The sequence below is a fragment of the Zootoca vivipara genome, chromosome 2 (assembly GCF_965207765.1).
Source record: "Zootoca vivipara chromosome 2, rZooViv2.hap1.1, whole genome shotgun sequence".
Classification (NCBI taxonomy): Eukaryota; Metazoa; Chordata; class Lepidosauria; order Squamata; family Lacertidae; genus Zootoca; species Zootoca vivipara.
Window position 1 is genome coordinate 38,088,123 of NC_142584.1, and position 20,692 is coordinate 38,108,814.

General features: G+C 43.5%; 1 protein-coding gene across 2 annotated transcripts in view; it reads left to right on the forward strand.

Annotated features, from left to right (window-relative positions):
- The window catches only part of PIK3R5 (phosphoinositide-3-kinase regulatory subunit 5), a 55,360-nt gene that overhangs the window by 14,203 nt on the left and 20,465 nt on the right, over positions 1-20,692 (forward strand). For both annotated transcript variants that reach the window (XM_035104694.3, XM_088661668.1), the window contains exons 2-3: positions 15,087-15,199; positions 17,764-17,864. In XM_035104694.3, coding sequence (XP_034960585.2) covers positions 15,100-15,199; positions 17,764-17,864 — 201 coding nt within the window. In that variant the 5' untranslated portion in view covers positions 15,087-15,099. The remainder of the gene's footprint in view (positions 1-15,086; positions 15,200-17,763; positions 17,865-20,692) is intronic.

The window sequence follows — 20,692 nt, forward strand, 5'->3', positions numbered from 1 at the left end:
CATTGCTGTCACCAAGGAAACCTGACTGTTGTATGGCAGTATTTCCTCCTGGGGTTTTCTCTGATTGTTGAGTTCTCTCTCTCTCTCTCTCTTTCTCTCTGCCCCCCCCCATGAACACTATAGTCACATCATAGGAAAGTGAGTCACAAAAATATACAGCTGATGCGTGACAGGGCTGGTGAGTCAGAGCAGTAAACGTAGTCTCCCACCACCAACACACAAGTCAAGGTGCATAATACCCAATGCTGCAATAAATGTTAGTTCATACAAATTCATTCTAGTACCCAATGCCACTCAAGTTATTTGGATGGAAAACCTACAAGTGCTTCTCCCCTATTCTAGCAGTAAAAATACAACAATAATGAATAACCCAACAATCTGCTTCTCTTTCATGACATCTTTCACAACAGGTGCCATCTTACTATGCCAAATTATAGGGTGGGCCCTGTTGAGCTACCATCTCTTGTTTTCTGCCAATGGCATGTGCCCAGATGATCTAGTCTTGAGTTAATTGCTTAATGGCATCTGATGTTGCCTTGAGGTGGACCTCCTTTGTGACATTTCAGAGCCTTCTGTGATTAACTAGAGATGCTTTTGCTCATCTGTAAGTGAACAGATAACCTTTTAAAACCTTCTGTCTATAGCTTCTCAGGTCTGTGTTTTGTGTGAGAGAGGAATTATTTACTTCCCATGTGAAAGGTTATTCCAGTCAATGCAGACAGCACTGAGTTGAACGGGTCAATGGTCTGACTCAGGCAATTCCACATATCTTCAAAATGTTCTGGACTTTCTCCAAACTACAGGGTTTATTCCATAGTTCTCCAAATAATCTTGTGTGATAATCTTCTATTGCTGCTATAGATTGCTGTCATTTTTGGTACCGTCGTCAATTCTTTGTCCACAACCAAATGTCACCTAGGCGGTGGTTATGGCATTATTCCATTGATACAATTTTAACCCACTTTCCAGTCAACCTTTATATAAGAAATAAGCAGATAAAACCACTAAGCCACAGCAACCCTGTTCTGTTCTTTATGTTGCATTTCTGTCAGAAATTGAAGCAGACTTCTGTGTGACATGGAGGGACAGTTGCCAGAAGAACCCTTTAAATGAAGCATTAGGCAGAAAAGCTTCAAATCTGACAAAGTAGGTTTTCGCCCCCTTCTTATAGGTATATAAGTCAATTTTCTCTTCACATGGAAGCTCTAGCAACCTATTTGCATAGATGTTTCTGAGATACCTCTTCCCACTTCCAGGTATCCACCCCTGAACTTACATTGTTTGTTTAACCCAATTACAGTAGCTCTTCAGTAACTTCATAGGTTGATGATTTGGCCATATTTTGCTTCTGAGGTACCCATGGCAGGATGCTCTGGTTACAGCAAGTGGTTCTTGTGGGTTAAATGCAATCTCTTTAAAATTGTTTGTTTGTGCTTGTTTTCTTTTGAAAAAAAGTTTGATCTACATTTGTCAGCTTCACAAACAATTTCATGAAGAATTTCTTTTTCACGGTACAGTAATGAGGTCAGCTTCTAGTTCCTTTTGAAAACGTTCATGGCCACACAGTTTCAAAACACATTTCCAGACCCAGACCCCAGCAGTAAGACCATCTCCCATCCTGGTGTTTCACAGACAAAGTAAGCTATTGCAAGACACCCTTATTCAAATGACCCATAACATTTTAATCACGTTTTTTTTTAAAAAAAAAACACAACACGAAATGAAATGATCCCCCTAACAAACTTGAATTCTGGATTCCATAATCTTTTCTTTCCCTTTAAACCTGCGTTTGTTAGGGATCAGTTTAAACTGGTGTTTTAATAGTACATTGGCAAACATTAATTCCTTCAATTCTGTGAAAGAGGTCAATACTGTTACCTGTTGGTTTCAGGCATGACACACAGAATGATAAATAGAGGGTGTGTGGCTAAGTTAGATTTATGCCCAGACATAATTCAACACATTTTTTGGTGATGTATTTTGTCTTTTTCACCTTTTTTGTCAATGCATACATAACCAATGCATATATCTGGCGCTGGTGCCACCAAATCAAAGAGTTAACTTTCCATGTTAGAACTCTGTTTTTGAAGGAGCACATGGATATAGGAGGCAAACTTTCCTTTGTAGCCAAGGTGTTACATCTAAGAATGAGACTCCCCGTTGACTAGCAGTGTCCAGTCCTTAATTCTTGCAATTCTTTCCTTGGGATAAGTTGCACTCATTTTTTCTCTTGCATAAGGACTGCTCTGTTTTTGCTTTGTGGCAATATGTGCAATGCATTGGATATATCTTCCCCGATCCAGCTCAAGGAGGATGGGGGAGAAAGTGCACACAGCTCCTCCCAGTTTGCCAGCCCTTCCTTTTACATCCTCATACGCACAAACGAATCTGCCTTGAGTCAGAGCACTGGTCCACCTTGCTCATTATTGTCTTGTACACTGACAGGTAGCAGCTCTCCAGGACTTCAGATGGGAGACATTCGCCACCTACCTGAAGATGCCAGGGCATGCAAAGCAGATGCTCGTAACACTGAGCTATCACATGGGAACAGAGCATACAAATGCTGACATCTCTGCATACAATTCAAAACACAGCTGCAAATCATGTGGTTGAGTTCCTCCTTTCATGTAGCAAATGGTCCATATGACTTTTCACCCAAGTTTGTCGGCTGAAAGATGGTTAGGTGGCATTCACACAATCCATATGGAGGAGGCAGGGCAGCTGCGCATGATTTCTCCCTTCCATGCTCTGGGCTGGACCAGGGGAGATGTGTCATCTGATTTGACTTGGCATTTGCAATGATATTGCCAGGATAGTGGTTATCGGTCCATCTGTGAAAGAGTAAATCCACTTGCATGTTAGGAAACAAACTTCCAGCAGACCCTTTTGATTGCTTTGTTTTTGTCCCTGTGTGTTTAAACGAGCATATTTAAGAATCTGAGTGCAGGAACAACCGCAGAGCATTTGGAGCTCTGTGGATACTCTGTCTCTGATCTTAAGATGTGGAATAATGCAAAAGGTTGCAAAGCTGGAATTCATCCATACGTTAGACTTTCTCAAAGCTTGAGCAAAGATAATTGCTGGTGCTTGCACTGCAAATAATGTACTGGATGTGGACTGGATTTTCTGTGGGGATCCTTGGCAAGGTGCCTGCCTGCCTGCATATGTGTGCATGCATTTGTGCAGGGGGGTGTGCGCACACATGGTAACTTTACCAGATGATGGTGGCCTTTCACCCTTCCATTGGGGTGGTGAACCAGCCGTGCTCAACCTGGATCTGGTGACGGAGGCTGCAGCTGCCTGCAGGCTATATTTTCCCCGAATGTCTCTGAGCCTTGCAATTCAACTCCCAGCACCAAATAAGACTGCAGTGATCTACTTCATAATTCACTTTCTATAATCCTTTCCTGTCTTTTATGCCCACACTGATAAGTAGGTCATTATTGTTACTGCAAATGGAGCGAGCTATAGTTGTTTCTGCCTCATAAGATTTCTTTAGTTTTCAACCATTTCCTCTTTCTTCTTCAAGTGAGAGAAAGGGAAACATGCGGATAAAACTGATCGTGAGTGCAGAAGTATGTGGCTCACAGTGCGCTGCATTTCTAAGAAATTCTTGTAAGCCTCATCCTTCCTATATTGGCCACAACTATGTTTGCACCACCCCGGGTGGTTTCAGATGTGCTCATGGCATGTGCTGGTGAAGTAAATACTGTTCAAAGGTTTTATGTTTTTCAAAATCTTGATAGCATGGTGCCTGAGTGCTGGAAGAAAGACCTGCTCCCTGCTGCAAGGCCCATTTCCACCTGGCCTAGGGGGCGGGGGCCAGACTCACCCTGAGCAACTAAAAGAGGCCACTGGGACATTGTTGGAGCAACTCTTGGGTTCGGGCAATTGGCTAAAATTTAAAATGTTTAAAATGGTTCTAATTTTGGTTCCTGTGTTTCATTTTTCTTGGGTTGGTGTTGGTTAAATGTTTAGTTGGGGTTGCTGGTTACTTTAATTTGGGTATAAAACTGTAAACTGTTGTTATTGTTTGTTTTATTGGTTTGTTTGTTGCTTGTATAGGATACTGTTTTTTTTTACTATTGAATATTTTGTTGTGTTTTATATGTTTTAAGCCACCAGCCAGATGGGTGGGATATAAATTATTATTATTATTATTATTATTATTATTATTATTATTATTATTTTTATTTTATTTTATTTTGTGACATATAGGGACATAGGATATATAGGGACCCAGGTGGCGCTGTGGGCTAAACCACTGAGCCTAGGGCTTGCTGATCAGAAGGTCGGCGGTTCGAATCCCTGTGACGGGGTGAGCTCCCGTTGCTTGGTCCCAGCTCCTGCCAACCTAGCAGTTCGAAAGCACATCAAAATGCAAGTAGATAAATAGGAACTGCTACAGCGGGAAGGTAAACGGCGTTTCCATGTGCTGCTCTGGTTTGCCAGAAGCGGCTTTGTCATGCTGGCCACATGACCTGGAAGCTATACGCCGGCTCCCTCGACCAATAATGCGAGATGAGCGCGCAACCCCAGAGTCGGTCACGACTGGACCTAATGGTCAGGGTACCTTTACCTTTATATTGTGACAAATGTGAATGAGCATTATTATTATATTGTGACAAATGTGAATGAGCATTATTATTATTATATATTGTAGCAAATGTGAATGAGGCCATACAGAAAGAATGTTGCTGTATGAGGAATTTTCAGTACAGGTTTGGGGAGAGACAGCAACCTTGTAGGGTAGGTCTTTAGATTAAGGTTTTGAATAGTCTTGCTGGAAATCTCTTAGATCAGCCGCCTGGTGGCCTCTGGATGGCTTGGACCTGAGCTTCCATCAGCCCCAGCCAGCCCAGTCAAGCTGGCCATGGCTAATGGGAGTTGTAGTCCAGACCATGTGGAGGGCACCAGCCTGGAGAAGGCTGCTTTAGATATTCCCTCCCTGTTAATTCCTTCTAGTGGCCTTCAAGCCAATTAAATTGCCTTGGTCAAGCATCCTGATCCAGTCAATTAAATTGGCTTGGTCAAGCATCCTGATCCATGGAGAGTTGGAAGGCAAGGGTTGAATGCCTGCATGGGAAAGCAAGAAGTAGGTTCTTTCCGTGAAGAGAAGAATGCAACCTGAACTTGGAAGTGTCTTCCTTGCACACTATGGACATTTCCTATTCTGCCAAAGCCAACAGAGGATGATCCAAGAGGCACAGCTGTATTTGCTCAACATTGTGCATATGCTGCAGAGTCTGAATGGTGAGGTCTGGGACCCATCCTCACTCTTCACTTATTTGTTTGTTTGAATCATATAAGGGCCATCTAGTCTGACCCCCTGCAATGCAGGAATCAAAGCTAAAATACTTCATGATTCAGAAAAAAAGCTCCCAGAGCAGCTTAACATACAGTCATACCTCGGTTTAAGTACGCTTCGGTTTGAGTACTTTCAGTTTAAGTACTCCGCGCACCCATCTGGAATGGATTAATCCACTTTCCATTACTTTCAATGGGAAAGTTTGCTTCAGGTTAAGTACGCTTCAGGTTAAGTACGGACTTCCAGAACCAATTACACTCATACTTCGGGTTAAGTACATTTCAGGTTGAGTACTCCGCGGACCCGTCTGGAACGGATTGATCCACTTTCCATTACTTTCAATGGGAAAGTTCACTTCAGGTTAAGTAAGCTTCAGGTTAAGTACAGACTTCCGGAACCAATTGTGTACTTAAACAGAGGTACCACTGTATATCAGTAGCATCACGATCCTTACTCTCTCAGACTTACAATCTAAAAGGTGAAGCACAAAAGGAAATACCATTGGAAGGGAGAAGGAAAAGTGGGGCCTTGTCCCACCGAACATACTTGTTATTGTGCTAGTTGGAAGGTGGCATCGCAGGTTCAGGCACATGAATGAAACAAATTGTGTCACTGGAAATATATCTCGTAGCTGCTCTTCTTTGTCAAAGCTGCTGCTACAGTGTCCACTAATGTTCATTCTAGCTTTCAAAAAGACTCCTTTCAGGTTGGATTCTGGGACAGATTTGCATGTGGTATTTGCAATATATGTATGCTCTGTTCAGATCAATGAATTTGTGCAACAGCGTTGAGAAGGTGGTGGTTCCACTGTTGCCAGTTCTTTCCTGATTTTATTTAACACTATTTGCATGCTGCTTAATTATGAAAACCTCTCAGCAGTCCCTGAAGCCAAACAATATGCATTTTGTATGTTGTATCCTTGTTCCTAATAAATGCAGGCCAGTGAGAGGTGAAGGGATCTCACCAGCGTGCTTATATTCTCATTACCGTGTGTCTTTAGAGCCACATTAAATCCTAGTAATAAACCACTGATGTGAATGGAGTCTATGCCAGAGATGAACGCGTTTCTTTGTATTCAAGAACAGAAGAGTGATTGCACTGAAAGCCTGCCTCTTGGGTCAATAAACAAAGCCTTGTTTGTAGCGAGATATTCGGTTTAATTGGTTTGCTTTGAGGCAAAAAAAACAAAGCAAAATCCAGGCTCTCCTTAATGTGTCTGCAGTAGCAATAACCTAGGAGAGACTGAAGACGCATTGCCAGCAGGTAAGGGGAAGAAGGTATGTGTGTGTGTGTGTGTGTGTGTATTGTAGTCAAAAGCCTAACATCTTAGTTCCACATTTGTCAGTTTCTTTGGAACTACCACCTTCAGTTCAGTAGCTTGTTACAGAGAATCTAGAGAGAATGTTTTTCTCAAAAGGCAGGGTTCCTCTTTTGGCCTCCTATCGTTTTTCAATCTTGACTGATGGCCATTTGGTAGCGGGTGGGAATAAAAGGCAATTGTAGCACTGCTGTGTCTAGTTTGAGCAGGCAAAAGCATATTGAGATGTTTCAAGGACCCTGTCCCTTTTTAATTTAAAGTCTCCTGCTTGCAGGATGGGGCCTATCCATTCCCTCCACCCCCATGGACCATGCTGTGGATTAGTGATGAACAGACTCTTATTTGCACCTTGACTACGGTAGTCTTTCTCGGTTGCCCAGTGCCTTGCTTTTGTTCTGGGCTAGGGAAAGGGGGCAAAACAGCTTTCTGTGCATTTCCCTCACTTCACTTTTAAAGCAAAAGAGCTCAAAATTATGAACCAAAAGATTTGTGTTCTGGGTGCTTCTTTAAAAGTTGTGCGTTGAACTCTCTGATTAACACATGCATGTGCAAAGGTTGTTCATGTAGTCTCATGCATTTGGGTTATAATTTAAAATAGCTTCTCAGCATCCCCCCCAATATAGTGTTATATTAATATAGTTTCCTAAGTAGGTGCTATTCTAATCCTTGTCAACAATGGTGACTTTTGTTGCGTTTTCTCTAGGCACAATTCAGTGTTAAAGGTAAAGGTAAAGGGACCCCTGACCATTAGGCCCAGTCGTGACCGACTCTGGAGTTGCTGCGCTCATCTAGCTTTATTGGCCGAGGGAGCCAGCGTACAGCTTCCAGGTCATGTGGCCAGCATGACTAAGCCGCTTCTGGCAAACCAGAGCAGCACACAGAAACACCGTTTACCTTCCCGCCAGAGCGGTACCTGTTTATCTACTTGCACTTTGATGTGCTTTCGAACTGCTAGGTTGGCAGGAGCAGGGACCAGCAATGGGATCTCACCCCGTCGCAGGCATTTGAACCACCAACCTTCTGATCAGCAAGTGGTTTAACCCACAGTGTCCCATTCAGTGTTAGGGCCCCTCTGAATTGCTGTTCATTTTGTTCTTTCAACATGTCATTGATACAATAATACTGCATTAGTGAAGTATTTATAGTGAACCATCCACCTATCAGTCCACTTTATTAGTTGGTCTGTGATGGTTGCCCAATGTTACTGCATTATTGCCATTGGGAGGGGCATTCTTGCACTGTAGTGCATTCAAATCAACACACACCTAAAACATTCGTGGTACGACAAGTTTCAAGATTTCAGCAGGAAGCTGCAGGACATGCATCAACTGGAAACAAAGTACTGTAGTATGTCTGCCCCCAAAACGTGCAGGCTAGGAGTTGTAGTCTAGCAACATCTGGAAAGCACCACATTGACTATCCCTGCTATATAGAAGCCATCAAGTGTTGTGTAGCTGGAATGTAGCCTACTGTACAAATGTAAGAGTGGCTGTGTTTTTCTGCCCACTTCTGCCTCTGGCCTGAACTACCACTGGCAGGTGGCCCCTGGAAGGGAATGTGTGGTCTGAAAAAAGTTCCTCACCCTGGCATTAGAGACCATACAGCTTGCCCTCATAGAGAAGGATCAACAGTATCTCTTACTTAGTGGATTTGGCATTTGCTAATTGTAAGAAGGTAGCATACACTCTTCACACATGTGCACTATTTACCTGGTTTGTTAAGATTGCAGTTTCCAAATACAGCGGTACCTCTGATTAAGAACTTAATTCGTTCTGGAGGTCCATTCTTAACCTGAAACTGTTCTTAACCTGAAGCACCACTTTAGCTAATGGGGCCTCTGCTGCCGCCGTGCCGCTGGAGCATGATTTCTGTTCTCATCCTGAAGCAACGTTCTTAACCTGAGGTACTATTTCTCAGTAAGCGGAGTTTGTAACCTGAAGCGTTTGTAACCTGAAGCATTTGTAACCTGAGGTACCACTGTACTTGGTTCTGAACGTTGAACTAATACTGTTAATTGCCAGTATGGAGTTTTGAAGCCTTGCTGTTCTGTTCTGCTTTACCTTCAGCAGGAGGAATTTTCCTTAGCCATGTTCTGCTTCCTGTTGTGTTTCCTCTTTCAATTCACTTAATGACAGTGAACTTTATACGCGCACAAAAACATATTCTAGGTAATTAGGAAATAGATTGCATTCATCATGTGCAAGTCTGATGCTGTGGAGTCTAGACTTGGAAAATACTGCTTCCCGATTGCTAAATTTCCAAGAGCAGGGATAAGTGGCAAGGCTTTGACTGTGGTTGTCAAAGTGGTTCTTCCAAGTAAATCTCTGACCAGAAGATGGGTATCCAGTGCTGCAATTTAGAAATAAGCTCGGTTCCTCTACTTTCTTTTCTTTCTTTCTTTACTTAAAAATTATATTTTGTGAGTGAAGTATATTTATTTAATCATCACGGTTTATATTGGGACAACTGACCTTTGGCCCACCAGATATTGTTGCACTACAATGCCTGTCATCCCTGATTATTGACCATGCTGTGTCTAGGATTGATGGAAGCTGGAGTCCAACAACTTTTGAAGGGCCACAGGTTAGTCACAGCTAGTTTATATGGAGTGCCTAGTTCAAAGATGAGAGGAGAAATAATACTTTTGTTGTCAGTTTAGTTCTAGGGGGCCTATCCCTTTAAGAATCCCTGTGTTGTCCAACAGACTAACTATTCCATTTCAGAATGGCGGGCCTATCATGTCATAATAATGCAACTTAATGAATAATCAGCATCAATACAGTGGCCCCCAGGATTCTTCACCATAGTAATGGTGTTGCTTTCTTGGGTTGAATCCCAAAGCTGCTCATTTCTGCCCCGCATCCTCCAATGCATGCTTTGCCTGTACTTTGAGCGCAGTTCATAAAACATGGTTGTTCGTGAGCCAGTCCTGCTTTGGGGAAGAATGTTAATCGGTTGACGCATTTACTAGCGATTGATGTGACTTTAGACTTGTGAACTTACTTTATCAAAAACCTCTTGAGTGTGCGCACACTGCAAAAAATGGAAATATTAAAAGATCAGCTAGTCTAGGGGAGTTCTGTATGCATGTGACTGTGGTAAGCAAATGTCAATCCACATACAAAGGTGTGTTTTTGTTGCCCCTGGAAAAGGCTTAGAATTTTTGGGGGCCAAATCTCCCAGGGAAAAGAAAAACATCAATTGTTGAACAGTAGCCAAGTATACTTGCTGGCCCTCATTATTCAGGAGTTTCTGCATGAGTGGGATCACAAAGAGCTAAACCTTGGGTAATCTCTTTCTTTAGCTCTTCAGGCTAGTCATGTTTAGCGTCTTACATTTTTGGGATTGAGCATAATCTCCCACCTACTGAACAACTGTGGGAATGAGTCCACTGCAGTCACTTGACAACCTACCCACACCTAGCTTATTGCGCATCAGTGGCAGAAAAAGAGGTGGGTTTGAGTAGAGAGGGAACCTGGATGCCTCTAGAATGTCATTATTGAATTGTGATAGCAATTCAAGCACATATCAAGAAATTAGAGTTTATGCATTAAAAAAAACACCAGTTCAATAATAAAAAGTAAATAGTAGCAAGGAAAAGGTTTGTTTGTTTTTTAGAACAGGTAGAAGTGATTCCAATGTGAAAGAAAATTAAAATTGTCGCTGGCATCCAACTACAGTAGAACCTCTACTTTCCAATTATGCGTTGGAAAGTATGGAATGAACAAATGGTTAACATGAAGACACAAGCAAATAAGGATGAATGCAGCTTGAATGCTCATTGTTGTATAATATCCCTACAAACTAATGAGAAAGAATGTTTAAAAAGACTGGATACAATCTAACATCTGTGCAAGCAGATCAGGATGACTTTACTATTATTATTAATCGCCTTCCACACATGCATCTTAGAGCAATGCACAGGATACAATAAAAACAGCTTTTAAAAGCAGCACAAAAATAAACCAAATGTGTTTTAAAAACAATGCAGAGTAGACACCTGTAGCAGAAACATTTTCATATAGCTGGGAAAGCTGTAAAGATCATCTGGAGGAACCCTTGCTTATCTTTTGGTTCAGGAAAGTTTACTTATCTGGACATTGTTCTTCCTTGCCAGAACCAAGCAACTGTTTAAAAACTTGAATCAGGCATAACATTCCCTTGGGTTTTTAGGGACACTTGTATGATAGCAGATACCGGTACCACTGTAATATAAGGCTTCATTCTGTTCTCTACCAGCCTTTGGGTGACTTTGGAACCTTTTGATTTAGCTGATTTCAGAAAGTTGTAACCCGCCCTATGTTGTACCATTTTGGTTTCCTTGTTTGTTTGTTTTTTTTTTATCATCAGCGTGTATAAGTGAATTGTAGATAGGGCCTTTATCGGCAAGATTCTGCTCTGCAACAGTTCTGCAGGAGTGCCCGTTTTTCACTTGTCCTGCTGTCAATGTTCCTTCTTCTCACCATCCATTAGACGTTCAGTATAAGAACTACTCGCAAATGTAAATGCAAAAAAATTAAATTGAAACTGAAAACCAACAAAACACAATCTTTTCTAAATATAAGTCATTTCTAACATAAAATATAACTCATTTCTATTATAATAAGGTGATAGATAATATTCCTCACACATGTGGTTTTTTTTCTTTAAAAAAACACACCAAAAGAAAGAAATAAAGAAAATCAAATATTAACTCAGTTGAGTGGTTGAAAGCAGCAAATCCTTCCATATTCAGGAAACAAGAACCCTTTGTTATGAATCTTATCACTGACATTTTTTTTTTCTTTCTGATATAATGCATTAATTCCATTGTAAGCACAAATTCCCATGTCTTTTGTGTCACTTTTTGGAGGCATAACTTGTAATCACCATATTTCGACATATAAGGTTCTTGTTGTTTTAACTATGTACAAGGCTATGTTCCTGATGAATTAAGCTACCCGTGTAGTTTAATCCAGGCAGACATATGGGCCAGGATAGATCTTGTCTTATAACAACTATTGGTGTTGGACTTACAACAACTATTATAGGATAATTCCCCCACCTGCTTTTGCTAACTGACATTCACACCATATATGACACAACTCTCCCCCCTTTTTTTTTACCCTTGGCATCTCCAGGAAGTGGGTGGGTAAGACAGATAAAAATCAATCTTATTCCTCCTCCCGCTTAATGATTTTTTGCACATGTGTATACATGTCTTGACATTTCACTGCCCAGCAGGGTATTCTGTTTGAAGTGGTACTCAGTGTAAACTAGCTGGCTGACTGTTTCATACATGGAAATATTTACTTGATGAGGCAATCATGGAATAATGAAAGCATATGTGTGAACCTACCCTTGAGGCTACTTCCTATACAGAAGACACTTCAGTGGCTTCTCCCTCCTTTTATATTCCTGGACTTATATTCACTGGTGGCACCGGTGTTGTGGAATGCTCTCCCTGCTGAAATAAGAGGGGCCCTATCAGTATTGGCATCCCACTGGCTCCTGAAGGCACCACCTGTTTAGGCAAACATTCCCCTGAGCTGAACTTCTTATTTTATTGTTGTAACTGGTTTTTGCCCCAATAGAATTGTTATGTGTTTTAGTGATGTATTGATTGCATAGTTGTAAGCACAAAATAATTTAAACAAAAGCAACCCCCCTCCCAACACACACACTTAAAAGGCTGTAGAATATTAATTAGCCAAAGGCCTGGTTGAAGAGGAACATTTTCGCCTGGCAGCTAAAGATGTATAGTGAACATGCCAGACAAACCTCCCTGGGGAGAGCATTCCACAAACAGGGAGTCGCTGCCAAAAAGGCCCATTCTCCATGTTGCCACCTTCTGTACCTCTCTACTACCAATTTATGCCTTTCCCCTCTACATAAATCTCACTTCGGTTTGAACAACCTGCAGTAAAAAACAACAACCCTAGTTACCATAGTTCTTTGTATTCCAGCAGCTTTTCCAAAAGCTTTAAAAATGTTTTCTTGATATAATACAGAGGTGAGAAATATCTAAGGGGTTCCATCGCTGGATCTATTTAACCAAGGGATACGTAAGCTTGTCTTGGTTTTGCTTGTGACTCTTCCTATCTCGATAGGGCTATAAAGAAAGGGACTGAGTGGTGACAGTTGCTTTCAACTTAGCAACAACATGAACTCTGGCCAATTGCCCTTGATGAATAATTAGTAGCCCCTGAATGGTGCTGGGAGTAACTAGCTGGGAATGTATATGCTGCCAGATTCTGCATTGGCTGGAGTTTGGCAGCAGAATTGAGTTCCTGCCAATTTTGAGTCCTAAAATGAACCAGGGACTTCCTGGAGTCTATAGCACTTCATACCCCAGCTCTAAATGGCTTCTTTGATGTTGCAGGTTTTACCTGGAGGTGTGATGACACTTTGGCTGAGTAGGTTTCAGTGCTATGTAGTATGGATCACATTACTGAAGTAGGGTGTTTGTAGATTTTGACAGCGTCCCATGCTGCTCCAGTACTCTTTGGAAATGAGGAGACTACAGAGTGGTAATTTCTCAAGCCACAGCTATCCACTTCAGGTATAAATAAGGCCTTTCTGCGTCTTCTCTGGAAATATATGAGAGGTGGGCAGGTGGAAGTGTATGAACTATACTCAGAGGCGGAGCTAGCTGCTCCGGCACCAGGAGTGACACACAGACTGTGCACCCGGGGGTGGGGCTAGTGTCCTAGGGGGCGGGGCAGCAATGTCACCCCCCTCTCTGACACCTGGGGTGGACCACATCCACCACACCCCCTTCCTCCACCAGTGACTATACTTAGACATCCACTGATAATTCGTCACATTCCTATTTTTTGGCCTGAAATGATGGCGATGACAAGTATGACTAATGCTAGCTGGTGTAGTGCAAAATGCCCCCCCCCCCCCGGAAGCCACGTGCCGAGTGCTTCTATACTTGCCGAACATGATACCTGAGCCAGGCGTGATTCTATTTGCAGTGGAAGATGACACAGAGGTTCAGTCCAGACCTTGCAGGTTCATTGTGCACCAAACCTGCAGATATGGCGTTAACAGCCGTTGGCAATCTCTGTGTAGTGTGTATATTATTTATTCAATTAAAAGCAAAGAGTAACATAAGATCTGAAGGGGAAAGAACAATGCAGGACCTTGCCCCCCCCTTTTCTTTTCTTTTTTTTCAAAAATCTGTAGAACAGAGCAGTAAAATAGCAGAAGTGGGATTGGGGGGGGGAATTGGCAGCAAAAAAAGCTACATGCAGACTAATTATAAGTAAGCCATGGCCTTCTGAGCATGGACATGACTTTAATATAATTACATAGTTTTATATTTTAAAGGTTTTCCTCTGAAATCTAAGCCGTTTCCTGATGTGTAAAGGCAGGAGTCTCTGGTGGCATCGTGTTAGGAAACGATGACAGGAACGGAATCTGCATTCTGTGGTTTTTGTACATTACGGGAATGTCCTATCCGAACTCTGCTGTCAGTTCTCAATTGCACAACCCAGGGTTTTGAGAGAGACCAAATTTGCTATGAGGACTGGTCAGACTTCCTGCCAGTGCGTGACCAATTGGGGAAGGAAAGCCTTCTGCTGATCACACTTTGTGGTGTCCCATAAGGAACTGACATAAGAAAAGACTATTTCCAGGCCACTTTCAGGGTATGAATCATGCCCCTTGTTCAATCACCACTTTCCTTGACATTTGCATGAAAATGTGATTAAGATGTTGAGAGAATGTGGGGATGCATTTATCCTTTTCTATTTATTCTATCCTGAGCTCTTTTGGGTACACATAATCTCTTCTGTACTGTTGCTATCTTAGAGTGGTAAACTTGCCTATAGAAGGATGGTCTTGTGGTGAGTGCGTATGGAGACCTTTAAGCCACCTGGGCATGTTGGCTGCTTGTCCTAGACACACCTTTCCTGTGGAAGTACTCTTTGCCTAACTTGCACGAGTTATTGGTAACACTCAAAATGCAAGGAAATGGACTCTTCAAAGATTCTTGTAGCCCTCACTCTGATTGCATGAGTTCTAGCTGGTCAATTGGCCATCCTGTTTGGTGTTGATGGGAGTTGTAGTCCAACAACATCTGGAGGAACACAGGTTCCCCAATCCTGGTATAAAAAAATGGATGTGTATGAACAGGAGCAGCGACAAGACATGGTAGAATGCAGCTCAGCTGTGGATCCTTGCCTCTCTTTTATCTTGATGCCTTTTGAACGTATAGGAAGTGCAGAGTTGTGGATTTTCATTTACCCTCTTGTTGTTGCAAAGCTTTTCTGTTGGGTTATGTGAGGAGTCAAAACGAAGGCAACTGTTTCCCTTTTTCTGGCATCTCTAAATGCTACATGATCACGAGCAGAGGAGTATTGGGAAGCAGACTAGACACCAACTGGAAAAATTGGAGTAAACTAAAAACTGTGTTTGATTTATGTTTAGCCCTATGTGTGGCTAACTCTGGCTTACTTCTTTTTATATCTACAGGAGATGAATTAAAATGCAGCACACGACGTGCACAGAGGACAGGATCCACCATGCACTGGAGAGGTGCCTTCATGGCCTCAGCAGAAGCACTTTCTCTGCTAGCACTTGGACTGGTAAGTGACTAACCCGCATCACCATACCAGGATGATTTTTTCTTTCCTCTTCAGTTTGTTATTGAAATATATTTGGATGCTTTTTCTTTGGTGATTCTTATTGCAATAGCAATGTTTGTTCATGTGTAGTCAAACTATCAACCAATGAAAAGGGAAGCAATTCAGCATTTAAACAATGAACTGATGGTAATCCTCCTCCTTACCCAAACTCCCTTGATTTTTCCTCCTTCTAGTGAAAGTGCTTGAAAGCCTAACCAACCACCTGCTAGTAAAAAATGTCTCATTGAGAATTTGGGGAATAAGTTGAACATCACAGATGTTCCCAAATATTCTAGTATCAGTAGAACATTGGCCACATTAGCACACTACACTAAGGCAAACCACGGTTTAGTGCAAATGCACTAGCTCCCAAGGAAGAATTTGCAGCTGCTTTGCTCCTCCCTGGGCTGTTTAGGTCAGCGCAGTGCAACAGCTAAGTCGAGGTTTGATTTCGAATGCTGCGTGTCTCCTCCTTAACCATGGCCTTAAACTATAGGAGGTTGTGGTTGAGAGCTGGGTTTGGAAGACATGATAAGCCTAACCTTGTTTTTGCTGCTTTCTTGCACTGACCTAAAAAGCCTGGGAAGAGGAGCAAAATGAGCGCATTTTGATCTCCGGAAGCCAGTATTCTCATGTGGTCTTGCTAAGCTATGCTCTGATTTACTGTGATGTGGAAACCAGGCCATTGCGCTGAGCTCTCGCCCAACATGATGGGACGTGTTTCCAGAAGCACCAGGGCTATCACAAGAGGGCAGCAGAGGAAGATGCTGCTTCGGAGTGGAAGCTTGCGAAGTTGCTTCAAAAGAAGTCTGAAGCTATGCAGCCATGTTGCCAGTTTACTGATTTGAAATCCTCATCCTACAGCCTCAATTTTTAGTTTTCAACAAGGCTTTTATGGATTGTGGTTTTTTGGAACCTCAATATTCTTGATTTTTCCTCTGGCCACTTTCGTACAACAGAGTGGAGGGCAGGAAGATATTTGGCGACATTTACACCATGCACTTAAAGTGCTGTGATACCACTTGATGCAGTGGAAGGCAGCTTTATAGGTTCACATTTTTATATTGGCCTGCTCCAGGGTTTGGTGGGCATGGGGGGGGGGTATGTGCAGTTCATACGTGGAGCCATGCTGTTTTTTACAGCATCTCAGTAACGTTTCACAGCAATTGCTAGTTGCAAGCCACGAGCTGCCCTTGCCTTTCAGAGAACCGAGAGAGGAAATGCTAACCATCAGTGCCACCCTACATAGGCAGCACTTGCTGGAGAAGGCAAGCAGTCCTCAGATGAGAACTCACTGTTTCTGTTCCAAGAAAAGCATCTCTTGAAGCTCATCTTAAGCTGCCTGCTGCAAATGTGGGTGCTGCTGCCACCCAGCCTTTTTTTAGCTGTGCTGCTGCAGTGTGTTGCCACCTGGATACAGCCTTGCAGTGTCAGTTTCCTCTGTTGCTGATCTAGCACTATTTCGCTGAACCAGAGGGGAGGACAAAGGTACCGGCAGTTAAGGAAGAGACAGCAAGGAGCGTAGCCAGCTGCTCTGGAATGTGCCTTCCATGCTGACCCTGCTATTATTATTATTATTATTATTATTATTATTATTATTATTATTATTATGAATTACAATAATAATTGAATTACTACCCTCCCCTTCCCCACTAAGGAGCAAACAGAGCAGCAAACAGATAAACAATTTACAAACAAAGCAAAAACAGATTGAAACATTCTAAAAACAATTATAATTTAAAACAGCTAAACACAAGTACAATTTACAACATTCTAAAAGCAATTACAAGTAAAACCTGCTTCCTTCCAATTATCTTGAGGTTGCCAAGTTGCTAGGCCCTTATCTACCATTTAGATTCTTATTCTTTAATACTTAAATCCCCCCCCCCCAATAGCTCAAGGTGGGACACATGCTTCTCTCCTCCTCCTTTTTATCCCTACAACAACCCTGTGAGGTTGATTTAAACTGAGAGACAGTGACTGGCCCAAGGCTACCCTGCTAGCTTCATGTTTGGGTGGGGATTTGAACCTGGGTTTCCCCAGTCCTATCTACATTAACCAGTATGCCACAGTGGTGGACTCAATGAATTATGTATATTATGGATCACTTATATTATTTGGACATGTTGCCATAGGAAACTAACAGTTAGTGCTCATGATTTGTTGGAAATGAATTAACTCCAACTGGGAATAATTGGTGTAGGTCAAAAATACATTGTTTCCCTAATGCTGTATTCCAGGTTGTTCTTATCCCTAATAGGGTGGTACAGTAAATGCATTTTCTCTCTTGAAGAATTGGATCCACATAGTAGGTGACTACTGAGAAAGAAAACACATGCACTGTATTTTTTTTAATGACTCCACACACATCTCTTCTTGTAGCTTTCATTATGGTCCATGAATCACTTTCATTTTTCCTATATCCCATCTATGCAATGAACACCTGTCTTCTGCAATTAGGACACTGAGTGCTCTAGAATTCGTGCCATGCTCAGAACGTGACCTGTTTCCTCATTTTTTGGCAGCTGGGCTTTGTCTGAATTGTTGGAGTCTCCAGGAGTTGGTCAGCCGTGATGCAGGGAACTACCTCATCCTTCTGGAGAAAATCTTGCAGAAGACCCAAGAGGTAAATCAAAGAGGGAAATAGGAAAGAATATTTGTACAAAAGGTGTTCTTGTTCAGTCTGATGCAATAGCGCTCTCTCGCTCTCTCTCTCTCTCTCTCTCTCTCTCCTCTCAGAATCTGGAATACCTCTAGTACAAATAAGAATGAAAAGTGGCTGGTTGCTTTGTGCATCAGCCCAGCTTGCTGCTGATTTCAGTTTGCCTTTGACCAAGTTCTGTGCTCTGCATGGTGTTTCAACATGTTAAAACAATTTAAGGCAAGAGAGTAGATGCACACAATACCTTGCAACGGGAGTACTACTTTCCAAAATGGCATCAACATGTCCTGGAGGAAGTTGCTAGTTTTTGAGGCCATTTGTGACTCATTCCTCTGTTTGTTGGAAACAGAATCTGGTGTTTAGGTCAGTTTGTCAATCACAGAATTGCTCCCCACCCTCTTTTGCACCCTGGGAACCCACACATAAGAGGATATGTCCCACTTTTTAAATGTTTATTATTTTACAGGTAATAATAAACCAAGCAAGAATCCCACCCCCATCCAACCAATCTGCCCCTGTACTTGATGTTGGTTGAATCCTGCTTGGAGTCAGCCATGTCTTTAGGGTAGCAACAAGGAACCTGTGGCCCTCTAGATGTTGCTGGAGCAGATATCCCACCATCCCTGACCATTGGTCATGTTGGGTGAGGCTGATGGAAGTTGGAGTCCTTGGAGGGCTTCAGGTTCATCACCCCACTTTTTTAGAGGTATCTGGCCTCAGCAGCAGTCTCTGGGAACTTTTAAAGGACAGCAGTTTGCCAGTTACAGTCATACCTCAGTTTAAGTTCGCCTCGGTTTGAGTATTTTCAGTTTAAGTATTCCATGGACCTGTCTGGAACGGATTAATCCACTTTCCATTACTTTCAATGGGAAAGTTCGCTTCAGGTTAAGTACGCTTCGGGTTAAGTACAGACTTCTGGAACCAATTGTGTTTGTAAACCGAGGTACCACTGTTTTGCACATTGCAACAAGGAGTGGGCACAAGGCACCATTTGTATTACTTCTCCCCGCTGCCTCCCCACCCTGCAGCCGAATGTCTTGAGCCGGTGTTGTCGATCTTGCTGTTTATGTGGCAATGCAGATACTGTGCATGGGATCCTATGGGATTCAGAGTCGTTGAGCATCATGGGTTGACTTGAGCCCAGCTCTGCTCTCTGTTATGCTGGATCTGGAGGTTTGAATTTCACTGCTGGGAAAAAGAGGACAATGAGTGAATTAGAACACCTGGGTCAGCAACTGTCAGAGTCAAGTGGAGATTTCCTACTTCCTGCTTTGTGCAACACCTCCCCATTAAGGAGCAATTGTCTCTCACATAGCAGAATGTTGGGAGCTGCTTGGCAGGCTGAGCTCCCTGCCTCCATTGTTTCCCATCTATTGTGATGGCAAGCCAGTGGGGAAGCAGGGAAGGGAGACACCAGCTTGTGGCATGCAAAAGGCTTTCCAGGACTCTTGTTTGCAACAGGGTCACAGCAAGGTTGCTGCCCAGGGAATGAATGTAGCAGGTTTTCCTGTGAACCTGTTAGTTAGAAGCTGCCCCCCCAAGGGCGTACCCACCATGCGGCAAGTTAGGGCAGCTGCCCTACTCTAGAAGCAGGGCTGGTGGGCAGAGGCGGAGCACAGCCCGGCGGAGCGCGAGTTCGCCATTCCCACCGCGCCGCACCCTCCCTCCAGCTCCCCGGCGCGCCCTCAGGCAAGGCCAAGCGCGGCGGGGAACCAGGGAGCGCGGCGCGGTGGGCGGGAATGCCGAACTCGCGCTCCGCTGGGCTGGGCTCCGCCTCCGCCCACCAGCCCTGCTGCTAGGGAGGGGCACAGCCCGGCGGAGCGCGAGTTCGCCGTTCCCGCCCGCCGCGCTGCGCCCTCCCTCCAGCTCCCCGTCGCGCCCTCTGGCAAGGCCAAGCGCGGCGGGGAACCAGAGAGCGCGGCGCGGCGGGCAGGAACGCTGAACTCGCGCTCCGCTGGGCTGGGCTCCGCCTCCGCCCACCAGCCCTGCTGCTAGGGAGGGGCACAGCCCGGCGGAGCGCGAGTTCGCTGTTCCCGCCCACTTTGTGGCCCCTCCCCTTCCGTGCCTTGGCCCCTCCCCTTGCCCCCCCTAGTTTTGATCCTGGGTACGCCCATGTGCCCCCCCCTTTTAAATTGCTGTCAGACAGTATAACTTCCTGGCTGGTTTAATGGAGGCCCTGCCCTGGCTTTTCTGAGGAATTTTTGGCCTAAAAATAGTCTGGTGGCTCAACATGCACAAATCTGCAGAAGGTGAGAGCCTGCAAGAAGAAAATGTACTGCACTTGGGGGCTACTATGTGCTACAGCATCATTATGGGGCCTTGCAAGAGCAGAAAGTGCCGTAGAGGGGTTGTTCCCCTCTTCAGAGAGCTAACCACCTCTCTTCCTTCTCTAGGAGATACTTCAGTAATAAAAAATCACCCTAAAAATAGAATAGTAATAATAAATAAAATGATTGATAGAAATAATAGCAATGAGCAGGATGCACCTAAGTTTTGTTCACAGACCAAGGTCCCCTTGTGGAATCGGACTTTCCCTCTCTGCCCCCCCCCCGGCCCCTCTGCACTCACTAAATCTGCTCTGGAGGGTTGTGGGAACCCCAGAACAAATTTAGGAGGCACATGCGAGGAGGAGTGCGGGGGAAGCCTTCTTGAGCAAGTGGACCTTATTCTACTCATGCAATGCCCTGCTTAGCCCTACGCTGATTTCCACGTAATTAAAAAAACAAATTAGTATGATTAGTAGTATTTAGAGTCCTACATTTTAAAGTGGACGATTCTCTCTACTGGCTGAG